The sequence below is a fragment of the Ceratotherium simum genome, chromosome 9, assembly GCF_057802395.1.
Source record: "Ceratotherium simum simum isolate JZ-2026a chromosome 9, ASM5780239v1, whole genome shotgun sequence".
Taxonomy (NCBI): domain Eukaryota; kingdom Metazoa; phylum Chordata; class Mammalia; order Perissodactyla; family Rhinocerotidae; genus Ceratotherium; species Ceratotherium simum.
In genome coordinates, this window is record NC_141908.1 from 61350289 (window position 1) to 61368662 (window position 18374).

General features: G+C 37.9%; 1 protein-coding gene across 1 annotated transcript in view; it reads left to right on the plus strand.

Moving 5' to 3' along the window:
* DUSP19 (dual specificity phosphatase 19) overlaps positions 1-15961 on the plus strand; it is a 30156-nt gene extending 14195 nt beyond the window's left edge. Inside the window, exons 3-4 of the mRNA XM_004426707.3 lie at positions 6535-6687; positions 12160-15961. Coding sequence (XP_004426764.1) covers positions 6535-6687; positions 12160-12399 — 393 coding nt within the window. The 3' untranslated portion in view covers positions 12400-15961. The remainder of the gene's footprint in view (positions 1-6534; positions 6688-12159) is intronic.
* Positions 15962-18374: the final 2413 nt, after the last annotated feature.

An 18374-nucleotide genomic window follows, 5' to 3' on the forward strand; every position in this document is an offset into this window, starting at 1 on the left:
GAAGAATTAACATAGTTAAGATGTCTGTACTTCCTAAAGCAATCTATAGATTCAATGCAATCCCTATCAAAGTTCCAACAACATTTTTCACAGAAATAGAATAAAGAATCCTAAAATTTATATGGAACAACAAAAGACCCCGAATAGCTAAAGGAATCCTGAGAAAAAAGAACAAAGCTGGAGGTATCACACTCCCTGATTTCAAAATATATTACAAAGCTATAGTAACCAAAACAGCATGGTACTAGCACAAAAACAGACACACAGATCAATGGAATAGAATCAAGAGCCCAGAAATAAACCCACACATCTATGAACAGCTAATCTTTGACAAAGGAGCCAAGAACATACAATGGAGAAAGGAAAGTCTCTTTAACAAATGGTGTTGGTAAAACTCGACAGCCACATGCAAAAAAATGAAAAATAGACCATTACCTTACACCATACACAAAAATTAACTCCAAATGGATTAAAGACTTGAATGTAAGACCTGAAACCATGAAACTTCTAGAAGAAAACATAGGCAGTACGCTCTTCGACAGCGGTCTTAGCAACATATTTTCAAGCACCATGTCTGACCAGGCAAGCGAAACAATAGAAAAAATAAACAAATGGGACTACATCAAACTAAAAAGCTTCTGCACAGCAAAGGAAACCACCAACAAAATGAAAAGACAACCTAACTATTGGGAGAAGATATTTGCAAACCATACATCTGGTAAGGGGTTAATCTCAACAAGAAAAAAACTAACAACCCAATTGAAAAATGGGCAAAAGACCTGAACAGACATTTCTCCAAAGAAGATACACAGATGGCCAACAGGCACATGAAAAGATGTTCAGCATCATTAATTATCAGGGAAATGCAAATCAAAACTACAATGAGATATCATCTCTCGCCTGTCAGAATGGCTATAATTAACAAGACAGGAAACAAGTGTTGGAGAGGATGTGGAGAGAAGGGAACTCTCATACACTGCTGGTGGGAGTGCAAACTGGTGCAGCCACTATGGAAAACAGTATGGAGATTCCTCAAAAAATAAAAGATAGAACTACCATACGATCCAGCTATTCCACTGCTGGGTATTTATCCAAAGAATGTGAAAACACCAATGCGTAAAGATACATTACCCCTCTGTTTGTTGGAGCCTTAGTCACAATAACCAAGATGTGGAAGCAACCTAAGTGCCCATCAAGGGAAGAATGGATAAAGACAATATGGTATTTATACACAATGGAATACTACTCAGCCATAAGAAACGATGAGATCCAGTCATTTGTGACAACATGGATGGACATTGAGGGTATTATGCAAAGTGAAATAAGTCAGAGGGAGAAGGTCAAATACTGTATGATATCTCTCATTAAGTAGTAGATAATAACAACAAACACATAGAGACAGAGATTGGATTGGTGGTTACCAGAGTGGATGGGGGGAGGGAGGAGGGTGAAAGGGATAATTAGGCACATGTGTGCGTTGATGGATTGTAATTCGTATTTTGGTGGTGAACATGAGAACATAATGTAATCCATGCAGAAATAGAAGTATAATGATGTACACCTGAAATTTATACAATGTTATAAACTAATGTTACTGCAATAAACAAAACAAAACAAAAAGTTATTAGGAGAGTGGGGAAGGTTTGAAAGAGCTGACGTGGAGAATGAGGGAGAGAGCCTACTAGGAAAATATAATTGCTAAGCATCGCTGAGGGTCGAGAGAGATTGGCTCTCATGAATTTATGGTAGCATGAACTGCAATATTGCTTTTCTCCAGCAATGCTTAGCAGTCTGGTGATAGACTGAACTTTTACCAGACAGGTGTGGGGGAGGTAGACCATGGACTATAAGCTGGATAGAAAAGGAAGTGAAGGCGAGAGGCGCTGATAGATAAGAAAAAAAAAATAGATCAAGGTATCAATGGCTCTTGCAAGGTCTAGTGGGAGTAACTGAAAGAAAGAGCTGGAGAGATAAGAGTGGGATGCCTAAATTAATGTTATCAGAGCTGGAGCAGTTCTGGGTGTTGGCCATGAAGGAGTGTGATTGAAGTGAGGTGGTGATGAAAGTCATTGGAGATGAGGTAGTCAGGGAACTGTTAAGCCCAAATGGAAATTGATGTCACCCAGGATAATGGTAGGACTTGAGTTCGGGTTCAGACAGCTGAGAGCCAGGTCCCCAAGGAATGCAATGGGTAGAAGATGGAATAATCAGTTTGTATGAACCTCAAAGACCAAGGATTTTTACCTGGAAAAGATGTGAATTGGAAGAGGCAGGAGCAGCCAAAAAGACTGCAAGCCTACCTCTCACCCATGAAGTAAATGGGGTGCTAGGCCCCTTTCTAGTTGCAGGAGATACAGAAGTGAACAAGCACTAAGGTTCTTGCTCTTAAAATATGATACTTTCAGATAAGAATACATTCTCTGAAAGCATCAAAACAAGGCAATGAGAGGAGTGGCAGGAGGCCACACAAGTCAGGCTAGGCCTCTCTGAAGGTGTTACATTTCAACTGAGACCCTAAGACAGAGTCAGCCATGCTTGGATCAGGGAAAGAGCACTTCAGGCTGAGAGAATTGCAAATGTGAAGGCTCTCCAGGGGGAACAAGTAATCTATTCCTCCCTTCTGGTCCCATAACATTTTGTTATTCTCCTATAGCTCTTAATACCTCTGCTTTGTATTATTACCATCAGTGAACATGTTTTCTCCTCCTCTACTTCTGAGGATTCGACACCTTGTCCTAGTTATCTTTGTTACCCACAGTTCTGAGAAAAACTTTTGATTCCATTGAGGCTAAAAATTTTATGTGATAAACATTTGCAATTAATTTCTCCAAGGAAATAACTACTAACCAATTCATTAACTAATTTGATATGCTTACTTGTCAACTTACTTGTGTTTAAACTGGATGCTCCTTGTTTTGTTATGATAATTACTGACTGACAACAAGAGAGAATGACCTAGAATTGCATAAGGATATTACAATTACTGTATTTCCTAATAGGAACCCTCTTAGATCAATAATTTAACATAAATAGAACAAGTTTCAAAGTCTTGCTTACACTAATCAATTAATATTTCTCGGGGGGAAAATGAAAAATAGAAAAACTGATAAATTTGTTCATTGGCAAGTGTTGTTATTTATCTCTTCTTATGATACACTAGTTCAGATTCCGTTTCATCTTGGTGGTGTGAGCCAAGTAGCTGTTTAAAAGATCCCTCTGCCTCTGTACACATGACCCTATTAGATGCCTGGAAGAAGCAAAGGTAAACTGAGCAGCTGAATAGAGGGTTTCTAGAAAAATTTAAGGATGCTGCAAAACAAAATTATTGATTTAAATGCATGGCACGTTTCAAAGAAATATCCTAGCATTTAAGTAAAATGCTGTAACTAGAAATTCCTATAGAAATTTCATTTAATGTTTACATAGGGTAATAATAATTGCTTTGTTAGTAAGGTACTCATTGAGTGCCTGGTGTGTGTGGAATAAAGCACTATGGAGGGTAGAAAACTAAATGTAACCTAAAATGTTCCAAGTTATTTATTGCAGCTTTGTTTATAATAAATTATTGAAGACAACTCATGTGAGTCCATCGGTGGGGAATTGGTTACATGAACAATAGTACACTCACACCATAGAATACTATATAGCTATAAAAAAGAATACACAAAAAGGGTCTCTATAAAAAAGAATACACAGGGGCCGCCAGGTGGCGCAGCAGTTAAGTGCGCGTGCTCTGCTGCGGCGGCCCGGGGTTCGCAGGTTCGGATCCCGGGTGCGCACCGATGCACCGCTTGTCAAGCCATGCTGTGGCGGTGTCCCATATAAAGTAGAGGAAGATGGGCACGGATGTTAGCCCAGGGCCAGTCTTCCTCAAGAAAAAAAAAGGGGGGGGGAGGATGGGCATCGGATGTTAGCTCAGGGCTAGTCCTCCTCACCAAAAAAAAAAAAAAAAAAAAAGAATACACAAAAGGATCTCCAGGACATATTTAAATGGGGGAAAAGAACCCAAGGTGTTGCCTTTGTGTAAGAAAGGAAGTAGATAAAATATTTGCATAAGGGTACTCTAAGAGAATGTACAAGAAACCAACACACCATTAGCATGGGAGATAATGGAGTGGATAGGGATAATGTGAGAGCAAGACTTCTTAATGTTTCTTATTTATTTATTTATTTAGTGAGGAAGATCAGCCCTGAGCTAACATGCATGCCATGAGAGAGCACGACTTCTTAATGTTTCTTATTTATTTATTTATTTATTTTGTGAGGAAGATCAGCCCTGAGCTAACATGCATGCCAATCCTCCTCTTTATGTTGAGGAAGACTGGCCCTGGGCTAACATCCATGCCCATCTTCCTCCACTTTTTATGGGATGCCGCCACAGCATGGCCTGACAGGCAGTGCATCGGTGCAGGCCCGGGATCTGAACTCTGATTTTTGAACCAGTTCAAAAAATAAAGTTTTATTAAAAATGGAAATAATAATGCCTAAATGGGGAGATTGAGATAACCTTTATACCTAGCACATACTAAGTACTCAATAAAGGGGCTATTCTTATTATTCCTAATATGAAGGACATCCCAAGGGCAGCCATAGTTAGGACCTCTATAACTGCGATTGGAAGTACGCTTGATTACTAGAAGGGTTTTAGGCTGAGTCCCCAGCACCACGCCCACCTGTGACTCGGTACAGTTCTTTTCAATCAGGACCATTCAATCAATACACTTATAAATTGCATTTCCAAACAGCTGAACTACCCAGGCATTGGGTAGTTTAATAATCCAACAATATTTGTAAAGTATTTTTACCTTTCAACATCTTTTCCCAAGATTCTCATTTGGTCTTCTCCATAATCCTGTAATGAGATATATCTATCTCATTACCCTATATATCTTCCCTGTACATCATAGGATGTATATATATATATATATATTCTGTAAGTGGTCAGAATACATCTATATATTCATAGTCTTTGGAACTGTAGAAAATGGTTGTGAAGACAAGGCAAACACATCAGTATTATAAGACATTGGGCGATATCATGTAGTTAAGGGCCGAATCATATAATCCTGGCCAGGAGGGCGCTGGGAATGAGAGTGACTTGACATAGTCAAATGAGACTTCACTGGGGAAAGCAGAAAGACTTTTCAGACTTTATTTCCTAAAAATGTTCTTCCCTTCTTTCTAGTTTCTCCTGTCTCAGAGTCTCTCCTGAGTAGACGTTTGAGGTTTTTCTGTTGTCTTTCTTCCACAAGGCAGTTAGGGTAGTAAATGGCCTGTGGCGCCCTCTTTATGAGGCCTTGCTCCCTGAGTGCCTTAATCCTCTTTTGATTGTGGACCATGGAAACCTGAGCCACCTGAGCAAGGAAAGAGACTGTGTATGATAATACAGGGGGGTCTCTGGACTGAGGGCAGACAGTGGCCATACCAGAGAATGGAGGGCCGTCCAAGATAGCCCTTCTCTCCCACTGACACCATGGCCTCTCTGCACATCGACTCTGTTTTTCTCACTTGGCAGCAGGAATTTTTCAGCTTCTCTGAGCACTTAGAAAATGGCTGTCTTAAAGCTCTCAAGTTTGTGGATCATTTTAGCTGTCTTTTACACCTATTTTAAAAATTTCTAAAGATAATCTGATCAGCCTAGCTTAAGTCAGGTGTCCACCCTAATCCAGTCAGCTGTGCTGACAGGAGAATTAGGGCACCGCCAGAGCCATACCTGTGAGGGTAGTGGGGGCATGAGAGGCAGAGCTAGACAAATACTCTAAAATATGTGTGAAATACATGAAAATACTGAGATCAGGTGAAACCTAAGACCCGTGGTAAGAAGAAGAATAAATACAATGAGAAGCATTTTCATGACAAGAAACACTGACTCATTTTTCTGATCCATTTCGCCTTTGGATTCTCATGGACTTTCCACATGGCTCCTTCCTCATGTTTGGTGAACTCTAGGAGAGGGGTTCAAATCCCTAGAAGTAGGAGGTTGCTTATGTGCACCATCTGCAAGAAAATCTTTCATGGCCATGCCCCCTTTCAACCACACTAATTCATCAGAATCTCTGGGTATGAGGCCCTGTGGCATTGATAGTTTTAAAATCTCACCAGGTGATTCTAATGTGCAGTCACACTTGAGAATCATTGTACTAATAAAGAATGTGAAGGAAAATAGGGAAATAATTATTGAAAGGGAAGTTGTGTGCCACTGATGCACTTCTCCTGCTTAAGCTTTTTATGTGGACATTCTTTGATTTATTTAACAAATATTTTGAGCATTTTCTGTGCTAAGTTCACTGCTCACTCACATTGCTTACTTCTAATGGTGAGTAAGCTAAACCTGGTCCCTAGCCTCATGGAGTTTCTAGCACAGTGAGGGAGACAAACAATCTCTAAGTGCTAAGGACTATAACAGGGCAACTATAGGGTGCTATGAGAGTGTATAGAAACAGTACTTGTTACAGATCTCAACATCGCAGTTTCTTTTTAATTAACCTAATTCATGAGAATTTTAAAAAATCATCTCCTTTTTTTCTCTTTAAGGTGACTCATATTCTCAATGTTGCATGTGGAGTTGAAAATGCTTTCCTCAGTGACTTTATATATAAGAGCATTTCTGTATTGGATCTGCCTGAAACCAATATCCTGTCTTATTTTCCAGAATGTTTTGAATTTATTGAACAAGCAAAAATGAAGGTAAGTTTTGTTTTGATCCACAGTTCTTCAAAAGCAGAAGTTTAAAAATATGGGGCCATTACCCAACCTCTATTCTTTTTGTAAAGAATATATAAAGAACCATTATGAAATTTCCCCACCAACAATATTTCATTATTCCCTACAATTATTTAGTTATCCAGTTGCTCTTTTCTCAGTGACATATTTACTTTTAACATTAATTCAGTTCTCATCTTCCTATGCCTTCCTGAGAAATGTTAGGAGATAAAATTCTCCACTTAACTGAATTTTCCTGTGAATATATGCACTTAGATTTCCTTTGACGGTTTATAACCACCTGCCCTCTGACCAGTTTGCAAGATAATCAGATGGACTATGGGATAGAGACTGCTCTAGTCCTGTTAGTGTATTTGTGAGGATTAATATGCATTCATTTTCGTGGCTAAGGTAGGGGTTGTGAATCTAAGCATTTTTAACAATAGAATTTTTGGGCACTCTAAGGACTAAACGTATTGCTTTACTGAGCTTGGATGAAAATGCCGATCAGAAGCTGTCCATTGGTTCTCTGACTTTAGAGGACCAACGGATAATATAATACTTCAATCTTGGAATTGGATTCAAGCGAGCACTCTGACAGGCAGGGCTTCTAGGTTGGCTATTACCAATAATTATTCCTTGAAATGACATCGTTTTTAGTCAGTATATAATTCTTACAAAATTTATGTGAGATAGATGGGACTGTAGAAGCACTTACAGAGAGAAGTTAACTCTCTTGGAACACGTAACAATTAATGACAGTTAAGATTAGAATCTAGCTTAATTGAACTCTGTTTAATGATCTCCCTTCTATCTCTCTCCTTCCCTTTCTTTCTCCCTTCCTTCCTTTCATTTAGTAATATTTATTGAGTGCCTTATGTGCTCAGCACTATTATAGGTGCCTTCCTCTAGATTACCAGCAGAATATAAAAGTATTCAACCCTACCGTTCAACTTTATTTAATAGCAGATATTTGGATGAAAGAAAAGGAAGAGGTTTTCTTTTTTTTTTTTAATAACGATAGCATACATCTTTTTTTTTTTTTTTTTGGTTGAGGGAGATCAGCCCTGAGCTAACATCCGTGTTAATCCTCCTCTTTTTGCTGAGGAAGACCGGCTCTGAGCTAACATCTATTGCCAATCCTCCTCCTTTGTTTCCTTCCCCAAAGCCCCAGTAGATAGTTGTGTGTCATAGTTGCACATCCCTCTAGTTGCTGTACGTGGGACACGGCCTCAGCATGGCCGGAGAAGCGGTGCGTCGGTGCGGGCCCGGGATCCGAACCCGGGCGCTCGGTAGCAGAGCGCGCGCACTTAACTGCTAAGCCACAGGGCCGGCCCAGGAAGAGGTTTTCTAATACAAAACCTAATATTGACTGCTCTGTTCACTTGTGAAAAATTTTATCAGCTCTAGATTGTAACATTTCATTGTGCCAGTTAATAGTGTTAAAAATGATCAAGTTTCTGTGTTAGCTGCTTCTCTAAGGAGATATAGAATATACCTTAGATGGTAAAGGAAAAATGTAGACGTCATCCATATTCATATTAGAAGATATGTACATTGGGGCTGGCCCTGTGGCCTAGTGGTTAAGTGCATGTGCTCCGCTGTTGGCGGCCCGGGTTCGGATCCAGGCGCGCACGGACGCACTGCTTGTCAGGCCGTGCTGTGGCGGCGTCCCACATAAAGTGGAGGAAGATGGGCACAGATGTTAGCCCCGGGCCAGTCTTCCTCAGCAAAAAAGAGGAGGATTGGCATGGATGTTAGCTCAGGGCTGATCTTCCTCACACACACACAAAAAAAGATATGTGCATGTTGCTAGTAAAAAGTGGAAAGGGTAATAGTTAGTTAAATTGGTTCTTAGCTTGGGTTTCCTAAAAAATGGAACCTGAGACAAGGATTAAGAGCCTATGCTTCATTTGAGAGGTGCAATCCCTAGGCAGTAAGAGAGAGAAGAAGGGAAAGTGATTCAGAGAAGCATGAGAGGCAGTGCAAGACGATGTGTTCACTGCTGAGCACAGCTTTATAAGGGGCTGACTGTGCAATAGCTGGGTGCTCAGCAGGTGCTTCTGCTCTACCACCTAAGACTTCTCTGGGCAGGGAGTACAAAGAGGCTGCACCTCAATACAGACTTTGGGAGGGAGGGGAGAGAGAGAATTTATCTGCCTGGCTCTCTCTCAGCTCCTACTTCGCAGTGGTCAAAGTTTACCCATGGGGAGGTAACTAAGCCCACAGTTCCAGGTTACAACACTCCACTCCTTTAGCAGCCACCTTCAAGGCTAATTCAACGCCCTGTGGTGTGACTTTCCATCCAAGTTCAGAAGCAGCAAGAGAATCCAGAACTCCTGGTGACCCTGTCTATGCAGAGGTCGCCACGGGGAAGAGCTGGGCCTTCTGAGGCAAACAAAACTCAACAGGCCTAAGGAGAGCAGTTGGCCACAGAGGTGGCGGCTGAGGTGGAGCAAGCTGAGGGCCCACGAGATGATGGCACCAAGAGAGTCTGAGGAGGTGAAGAAAATGTTTCTGCTACAAGATGTATTAGAATTCCATAATCTATTCTAACTTCTCAAGCCTTGTGTTTTATACTGGGATCCTAACCTCAGCCAATATTTCCTTGTCCTGAAAACTCCTTCTTATTTAGATTAACACATATTTAGCTTTAGCAATAGAATTCATGAATTTTCTTCATTTTTTCCAGAAGAGATCTCTTCATGACTTTGTCCATTGTATATGCAACTGTTGTTCAATCTAATTACTCAGTGAATTGCGTATTTCAAAACTACCTGTAGGCTCTAGTTTGTTGTTTTCATCTTTTTTTACATACAGCTGCCAAATGGAATGTCTTCCATTTTCCCATGTCTTTCTTCATTTCCCTCTGTACTTATAAACTCCGTTTGGTTTCTCCGTCCTTCCACTATCTCTGCCTCTGGATCCTTTGTCAGGTTTATGCCCAAAGAGACAAAAATACACATGAAAGGGAAGTAGTAAGGTAACTTCTATAGCCTCAGGAGTTCTTTTAGGAACTAAATTTACTTGGCCCCTCTTTTTATGTACAAAAGGTTTTGTTTGTTAATATGAAAATGAGTATTTGATATTCCATGTTTATTGTTTAATATGATGTGATTTTAAAAACATAAGTAATCCATGTTTACTATAGCAAAATTGGAGAATACAGATAAATTAAAATCACTCTACTCCCACCACTTAGACATAACCACTGTTAGCATTTTGATATATTTTTCTAGACATTTATCATTTACTTATTTAAAAAAGACCTGAACTTGGCTCAGTTAATCTGTCAACAAATATTAATTATTTATTCTGAGAAGATGCACGGGATACATATTGCTGCCCTCAAGGAGCCTGCAATCTAGTTGACAAGCTATTCATAACAGAGTGAGAACAAAGAAAACTTTAAAATGGAAATACTGTAACATAATTACTATCCGCCTATAGCAAAATGGTGATTTGAATTTTTGAGAGAACACTTTCCTCTGAGGAATACAGAACAAAATTAATTTATTCACTTAGCAGACTTTTATGGAATACCTACTATGTGCCAAGAATTGCACTAAGGACTAGGCATACAAAGATGGCTAAGATATCCCTCCTGCCCTCACCACTCTCAGAGAGAACCAGGCCTCTTAGAACAGAAGCCAGAGTTAGCTGAACCAAGAAAAGGAGCAAAGGTGTTCCAGGCAGAGGACAATAGCAAGTACAAAAGAAAAATTGCTTTATAAATTATTTCATTGTCACTATTTTGAGTTCTGGAAAGGGGACCTAAAGCCAATTTTTCTGGAAATACTTTCAAAGACAATATGATACCTATCGAGTAATAAAAACATAAATATGTCAATTCAAAGGCTGTAGAAACCAACAGAAAGGTAGCTGTTACATAATTAAGGTAAGAGAGGAGAAAATACTAACATTATTAAACACTAGCTAAATCTGGATGCACAGTATATAAGACTGAAAATAAAGCTAGTTTTATTTTCAAAGGCATATAAATGGATCATTAATAGAGAGGACTAGTATGTTGTCAAGAAATATTAAAAACGACATTGAAAGGTATCTCATAAGCTTATGATTCTAAGTTTCTTTGGAATATCTAATTTGCTTTGAGTTGAAAGAAGTTCATTAATAGTTTTCATTAATTACTGTAATATGATTTTTAAATCTTAAGTCTCATAAAAATGAGCTACTGTACAAAGTGAGAAAAGTTCCATATAGGTATAGTGAATATTTGCATTTTTTCTTGTATAGAAACGGTTAAAATTTGGAAATGAGTCATACATATATATAAGAAAACAATTGAAATTGTCTTTTTGATATGAGAATTTGAAAAATATTAACTAATTTTGTTGTGAATCATTTGGCTTTCTTGAAATGAGATGCACTTGCAAATTTAATACAACAGATCTAGAAAAGGCATTTTGCAACAGATTTATGAACCTGAGAAAATTGCCTTGCAAAAGTAAAATAATCCGAGGAGTCATAAACATGGTATTGTTAACGTATGCTTTGGGTAGGGAGTTTTCAGTGGTAAGTTTTGTTTTTTTCCCCTTCCCCTGTTCCCATCTTTCTTTTGTGTTTTACCAAAGAATCAGGAAATGAAGCAACTAAAATGTCTAATTCTGTAGGATGTGCTCGCAGTTCACTACATTTCATCTAGATCATTAACTTTTTAAAAGGCTGAGATAAGCCACCCTCTATCAATGCTGTCCCGTCAGATCTATCACGTTCATTATTAATACAGTATTACCCCCATCGGCATGGGTCTTGCCCTGTGTCCCTTTTCAGTTGTAAAGTATCATTTGCAAGTTACCTGAAACGTTTTTCATTTATTGACCTCATGCTGGTGTCTAATTACCTTTTCCACTTCACATTGTCATGAGCTATTTGTGTCATCATTTTACTACCTCATAAATTTAACTATTTTTTAAGTTCTTTCCCTCCAGAATAAAATATATCCAAGGGTAGAAAATTGTTTCCTTGCTAGTCATTTTACACATAGATTTTCAAGCCGGTGACGCCAGTTTCCTTATGAGAACACTATGTGTACCTGGATTGTTTCAGGCTTTCTGTTTAGTTTTGTGATTATGGCTTTATTTATGTTTCCACATGTATTCCCTGTGATTTTCCTCTTATTTATAGACATGTGGCTACTAAGTTACTAGGCTTTTATGTGTACTTTACTAGATTACTTCAGTTTATAAAAGATAGTATTTCAAAATTCCAAATACATCATGAAAGCATTTCAGTCCTGGGGGTGGGAAGATAAGGTGTTGGTTGATTGATTGATTGATTTTTCCATTTGTTGCTTACAGTGAATTGTATTTTGCTAACCAAATAAATTGATAAAATGATTTTTATTTTATAATTTTAAGTAGTATAAGAATGTGCAATCGATTTAATAACCTTTCTTAAGTGAATAATGAAGATTTTTGTTTGATCTTATTGCAGGATGGAGTGGTTCTTGTTCATTGTAATGCAGGAGTTTCCAGGGCTGCTGCAGTTGTAATAGGCTTCCTGATGAATTCTGAAGAAATCTCATTTACCAGTGCTTTTTCTTTGGTGAAAAATGCAAGGCCTTCCATATGTCCAAATGCTGGCTTCATGGAGCAGCTTCGTACATATCAAGTGGGCAAAGAAAGCAATGTGTGTGACAAAATACAGAAATTAGGAGAGGACAACAGTTCATAAGTTACATTCTAGCAGAAGATGGACAACTGTAATTTCTGAATTGGCCTCTACAGCCACCTGTCCACTTTTTTGGAGTAGATTAGTAAAAACTTCCTTTTCTCTTGCTTTTTTCAAGTGGAACTAGAGTCAATGGATTGTCCTGAGCTAGTGTATAAATAAACTTTTAAATTATATTATATTTTCTTTGGTATTATAATGTGTGATTAAATGCTCCTTTGATTTGTGAAGGGAAAATAACAATGTATTACCAATAATTGATTTCTGTAGAAGGAATAGGTTTCAATTTAAAATCCGTATTAGAGCATGGAAAGATTAAATCAGTTGATTAAAACTTTTGATATTTTCCTATTCCAGCAACTGCTTCCATGAAGGAAAAATCAAAGTGCTATTTGACTTATCATTTCAGAGGGAGGTAAATTTCTTTGTAAGGAATTTAAGATTAGGGGGCCAGTCTGGCGGCCTACCGGTTGAGTTCACGTGTTCCGCTTCAGTCTCGAGGTTCTCCGGTTTGGATCCTGGGTGCGGACCTACTCACTGCTCATAAAGCCATGCTGAGGCAGCATCCCACATAGAAGAACTAGGACCTACAACTAGGATGTAGAACTATGCACTGGGGCTTTAGGGAGAAAAGAGAAAAAAAAAAGAGGAAGATTGGCAACAGATGTTAGCTCAGGGCCAATCTTCCTTAAAAAAAAAATGTTTAAAAGAAAAAAAGGAATTTAAGATTAAAAACTAACACCTTAAATCTCCCAGAAGAGGTAACCAAAATCTGAAGGTTTATACACTATCTATATAGTGGTTAGAATATTCACAAAATTTTTATGTCCTTTTATGAAAACGTACCCACTTTTCATTTTTATTTGTAATTGAATTCTATTGCCTGCATTTATTTTTTATTTTTAAAATTTTTGCATAGATGTTCTCTCTTACATTATTGTGAGCTTATGGTTCCTTAATTAGGTGATCTGGGCTCTTACTTTTGCTTTTTTGTATCCTGGGTCCCTAGCATTCTGCTTTTGGGTCTCATGTCATAATTTTTGGTCTTTTTGGATCTGTGGGAAAATGTTTTATATTGAAAGGTTATTTTTTAGATGTGATTTATTCACTGATCTGTTTTCTAGTTTTGTATTTTACTAGAGAACATATTTTTAGAAAGAAGAGTTATGACTTTGTAAGAAATTTTAAATACCTTGTTAGGAAGCCTAAAATAACGTACAATTTTATTTCTGGCAGAGGCTTTGAATAGTTTTTTTTTTTTCATTAAGTCTTCATATTGGCAAGACTGAACTCTGTACATTATAAATTTGCTTAAAGATATTCTTTGAATTATTCAGAATAAAATGTACTTTAATTATAGTAATTAAGATAGAATTTATTTAATAGCTTTCAAGTACCCTTTCATGGGCTAGAAAATATCATTGCCATTTAGATTTTATTAAGCAAGTCCTGAGCTCTCCTTAAATACACATTATAGAGAGCAAGCATATTCCTATACCTAAGTTGGAGAGTGCACATTGAGCACATCTGTGCCTTTGACAAGGCAGGCTTTCTTATGCTGTCAGGAGCAAAGTGTATGTGATAAATGCAAATTATGTTTTGAGATTGCTTTAGCCTGAAAGATGCTGTCACATGCAAAGCTGTGAACTTTGCTTCTGTTGAGAAGCAGCATAAATGTAATCAACCTACAGTGAGCTGTTTGAAGCCGGCCAAGGAGACAGAATCCTCTTAAATATGAGACTGATGTATAATGTTGTCTTTATGGTCAGTATTGCTGAGGGTTTGCTGGGTGAACCTTTTCCATGCACATGAATGCATTTATTTAAATACAGTTCATTTTGCTAGGTGAGGTTTAGTTTTCACCTATTAAGTGTTGTGACGTGAAGCCTTGAGTAGAACCTGTTCATAATGAATAGTATATTATTTATGTCTGTAGTTTGTGTGCTTAGTTGTTGCCTGTAGTTATCTGGTTACGGTGCAAACACATATCTTCTGTATCATCTACAAAAGTGCTTTGAGGATCAGTTTTATCTTAAATGATAGTAGTTTCCTGTATCTAAATTAGATCAATGAATGTAATTCAGTCTTTTGAATTAGGAGTACTGTGTGAGGTCCTGTGTACGATGGGTCATATATATAGTATGTTTATTGCTCTTTCCATGGATGTGTCACCCTGTCATACCTAGTTATTTATAAAAACAAACTTTTTCATTATGATCCTCTATCTCACATATTATAAATTAAAAAAAAAATGTATACCAAATGTAGGTCTGTTTTGAGGGAGAGGAAAAAATATTTCAAAGAGTTTTTGCCTCTATTTTAAAATACATTTTTCGGGCCGGCCCCGTGGCTTAGCGGTTAAGTGCGTGCGCTCCGCTGCCGGCGGCCCGGGTTCGGATCCCGGGTGTGCACTGAGGCACCACTCCTCCAGCCATGCTGAGGCCGCGTCCCACATACAGCAACTAGAAGGATGTGCAGCTATGACAGACAACTATGTACTGGGGCTTTGGGGGAAAAATAAATAAATAAAACCTTTAAAATACATTTTTCTACCATATTTTAAAGGGAAGAGGAAATGAAAATATCATTTGTCTTTAAACATTGAAAACAAATATAGAGCCTTCTTAGCAACCTGAAAAAGATAAGCAGAACAAAGGTATTGGAACATATGATAAAATTCTACTTATTTGAGGTTAATATTTTTTAAATGTTTTGCTAACTTGATGTTTATAATATATGTTTGTGATTACATATAATTTGAATTGAGAACCCAAGAAGTATTTAGATATTTGGAAAACCGAAGAAATATTTTTCTTAGATTCTTCTGGGCAAAATTTAGACCATTATACTAACTTAAAGACAAAGATTTCAGAAGAAATGGAGTATAGTATTTAAAATTGTTACTGCAGTTTTCCTTTTGCATCCCTTCTTCCCTACTGAACCTTGATTGAAATGTATGAATATAGCACTTGAAATTTTTTTTTGCATGTGACCTAGGGAACCCACTTTGATTCTGATGGATAATGTCAGTGGTGGTGGGGAAACCTCCTGAACTTGTCACTGTGATTGTTAGTAAGTCACATGGTTCAAATGTATATAGAAAGTCCCCCTCAAAGGTAATTTCTCCAAATATTCTTGAATGTAGCAAGTGTAAATGAGAGTATTGTCTTATAATGTTACCCAGTGAGTTAATGCAATGAATTAATACCTTCATAAGCAAAACTATAATACATTTTAAAATAGCAGAAATGTAGCACAATGAATTATTTGGTTTTGCCAGGTAACTCTAAATAATTGATCTTTCTGCCCAAAGGATCCTGAACATATTTAGTTAACCTGTAGTTATTTAAGAATTTAAACCAGAAGATTTTAATGTTTTATATTCTTGTAATACATACAGTGGCATTTACAGTTAACAAATTTATGGTTTGTTTCCATTGATATACTTTTAAAAATAACTTATAGTTAAACTTTTCTATTTCAAGTAAAGCCTTGACTTACTTATTTTGTATCCATATTTATAATGTACCTTTATTGTTTCTAGGTATTGATATACTTTAATAAAAATAATAAATTTACCATTTCCCCCTGTTAATATTGTTATTTCTTTGAGTCTATTTGTTTTAAAAGACTTAACGCTGATTTGCTGTCAAATTCTGGCTTAAAAAATCTGTTGGGAGCCAGCCCTGTTGGTCTAGTGGTTAAGATTCGGCGCTCTCACTGCCGCGGCCCAGGTTCATTTCCTGCTCGTGGAACCACACTACCTGTCTGTCAGTTGTCATACTGTGGCAGTGGCTCACATAGAGAATTAAACTAACAACTAGGATACGCAACCATGCACTGAAGCATTAAAAAAAATCTGTTGGAAAGACACAAAATTATACCTTTTGGAATATAAATTAGTTTAAGGTCTATGGAGATTTGTTGCTCCAGCTACTTCAGGAAATGAAAAGCTAAAGTAACATCTTATAATTGGCATTACTGTGGGTAAATTGGCAGTGAAAATTCAATAGAACATCCTAGTACTTTAAGTCAAGAGAAGATGCTGAATTACTCTCAGATTAAACTACTGACCGTTCTACGCATGACAGCATTGAGACTATTTGGACATAGTTGGGCACCTACCTCCTAAGTTCACACATCATTGCTTCTCTGACCACATTGCCGACTGCTTTCTCCTTCACTCTCTGCTTCAACCACACTGGCTTCTTTGCTATTTCTTGAAAACGCCTAATCAAGACCCCACTTCATTGCTTGCTGGTCCCTCTACCTGCAACACTTTTCCCCCAGCAACATCAGATCTTCTTAGTAAAGCCTTCTCTGACCACCTTATTTAAAATTGCCCCCATCCCTAACACTTTTATCTCCCTTTTCTGTTTTATTTACTGCATAGCCCTAATTATCACCAACATTCTATATATTTTACTTATTTATTTTGCTGTTTTATCCATCAAACCTTGGGCTCCCCATGAGGGCAGAGATTTTGACTATGTTGTTTATCTATACTAGTGTGTATCCCAGTGCAGGATTTCAAAAATTGCTTGTTAGGAGGAAGGGAGGGAGGAGGGAAGGAAAAAAATTGATGCATACTAAGTGGCAGCTTAGTACCCACTGCCGATTACAGTTCAAACTGTGGCAAATGACTCACAATGTACATCTACAGCCATGTCTGATAGTACATGAAGGTGACAGTTTGAAATGATAGGTATGAACCAGGATCCACATAGGACCCTAAGCAGCAGCAAATATGAATGCCCTTTTTCTAAGGTAAAGTCTTCTACCAAAGTTATTTAGAAATTAAAAAGTTGATCAAATAACCAGCAAGAGCATTGAGTATATGGTATTTTGCATTCATTCAAGATATGAAAGAACAAGGGCTTATGTGGCCAATTATCAATTTATTGTCTTTCAGCTCCAAACCCACTCTTCATTGCCTCTGCAAAAAGGAAGATGGGCCATTGAAATATTTTTCCTTTGACAGCTGATATGATGTTGAACTTGGTCAGTAGAAGGCACTGTGTTGGAAAGACCTTTCAGGAGGAAGGGGCATTTCCACCTGGTTCTGGTGTGCTTTCTAGGCAGCCTCCTGCAGTACAGACAGCTTCCTGGGAGCCAGGATCCTACAATGCTCACAGCTTCTCTACTGCTGGTCCTGTAGTTTGGGTGGCTTCTCCAGCACTTGGCTCCTGTGGCACCCTGAGGCCAGCAGCTTTCCTAGATAACGCCCTGGGGTGGTTTTGTACCAGAGTATCTATGGTGAGAAACCTCATGTCAACAGCTTTACCTGGCATTCTAAAGGGTGAATTTCCAGCAAGTTCTACCAGTCAACACAACAGTGATATCTCTGCCATTCAGTGAGCCGGCTTCGCTCTGCAATAGGATCCAGGTTTCAACCCCAAGGGTCCTCTTCCTTGAACTCTCATCTTCAGAGGTGGTGGCTGCTCTTTATATCTAATATTCCTTTATTGTTCAGAGTTCTCTTTACTTCTTTCTTTCTAACCAATCCCTCATTACTCCTGTTATAGTTAATAAATCTTTAAACTTTCCCTGTTCAAATTATTGTGTGGTTTATCTCTTCTGTTTGGACCCAGACTGATCCAGCCTACAATTTACAATTATTTTAATAATTGTCCTTGTGGAATATTTCTAACAGTAGGTCAAGCTATCTTACAATCATGCAGATTATTATAATAAGGGCTCAAATGGCAATAAATGTAGGAATGTTTTTTGCACGTCTAGTTCTATCAATATAAATAGTGCTCAATGTAATAATATAGATACGATGATCTGAATTTGTTAATGTTTGTTATGTACAGAGTGATGAATCCTTCAAAGCTAAAAATAAAAGCACACAAATAGTGCAGTTTGCTTTTGATCTTATGTTTCTTACCACTCTTCCCACATGTATATCATTCCAGCAGGAGAGGAAATGTGTTCCATTGCTTGCACTCTCTAAGTTCCCACTCCCCTCTTTCCAC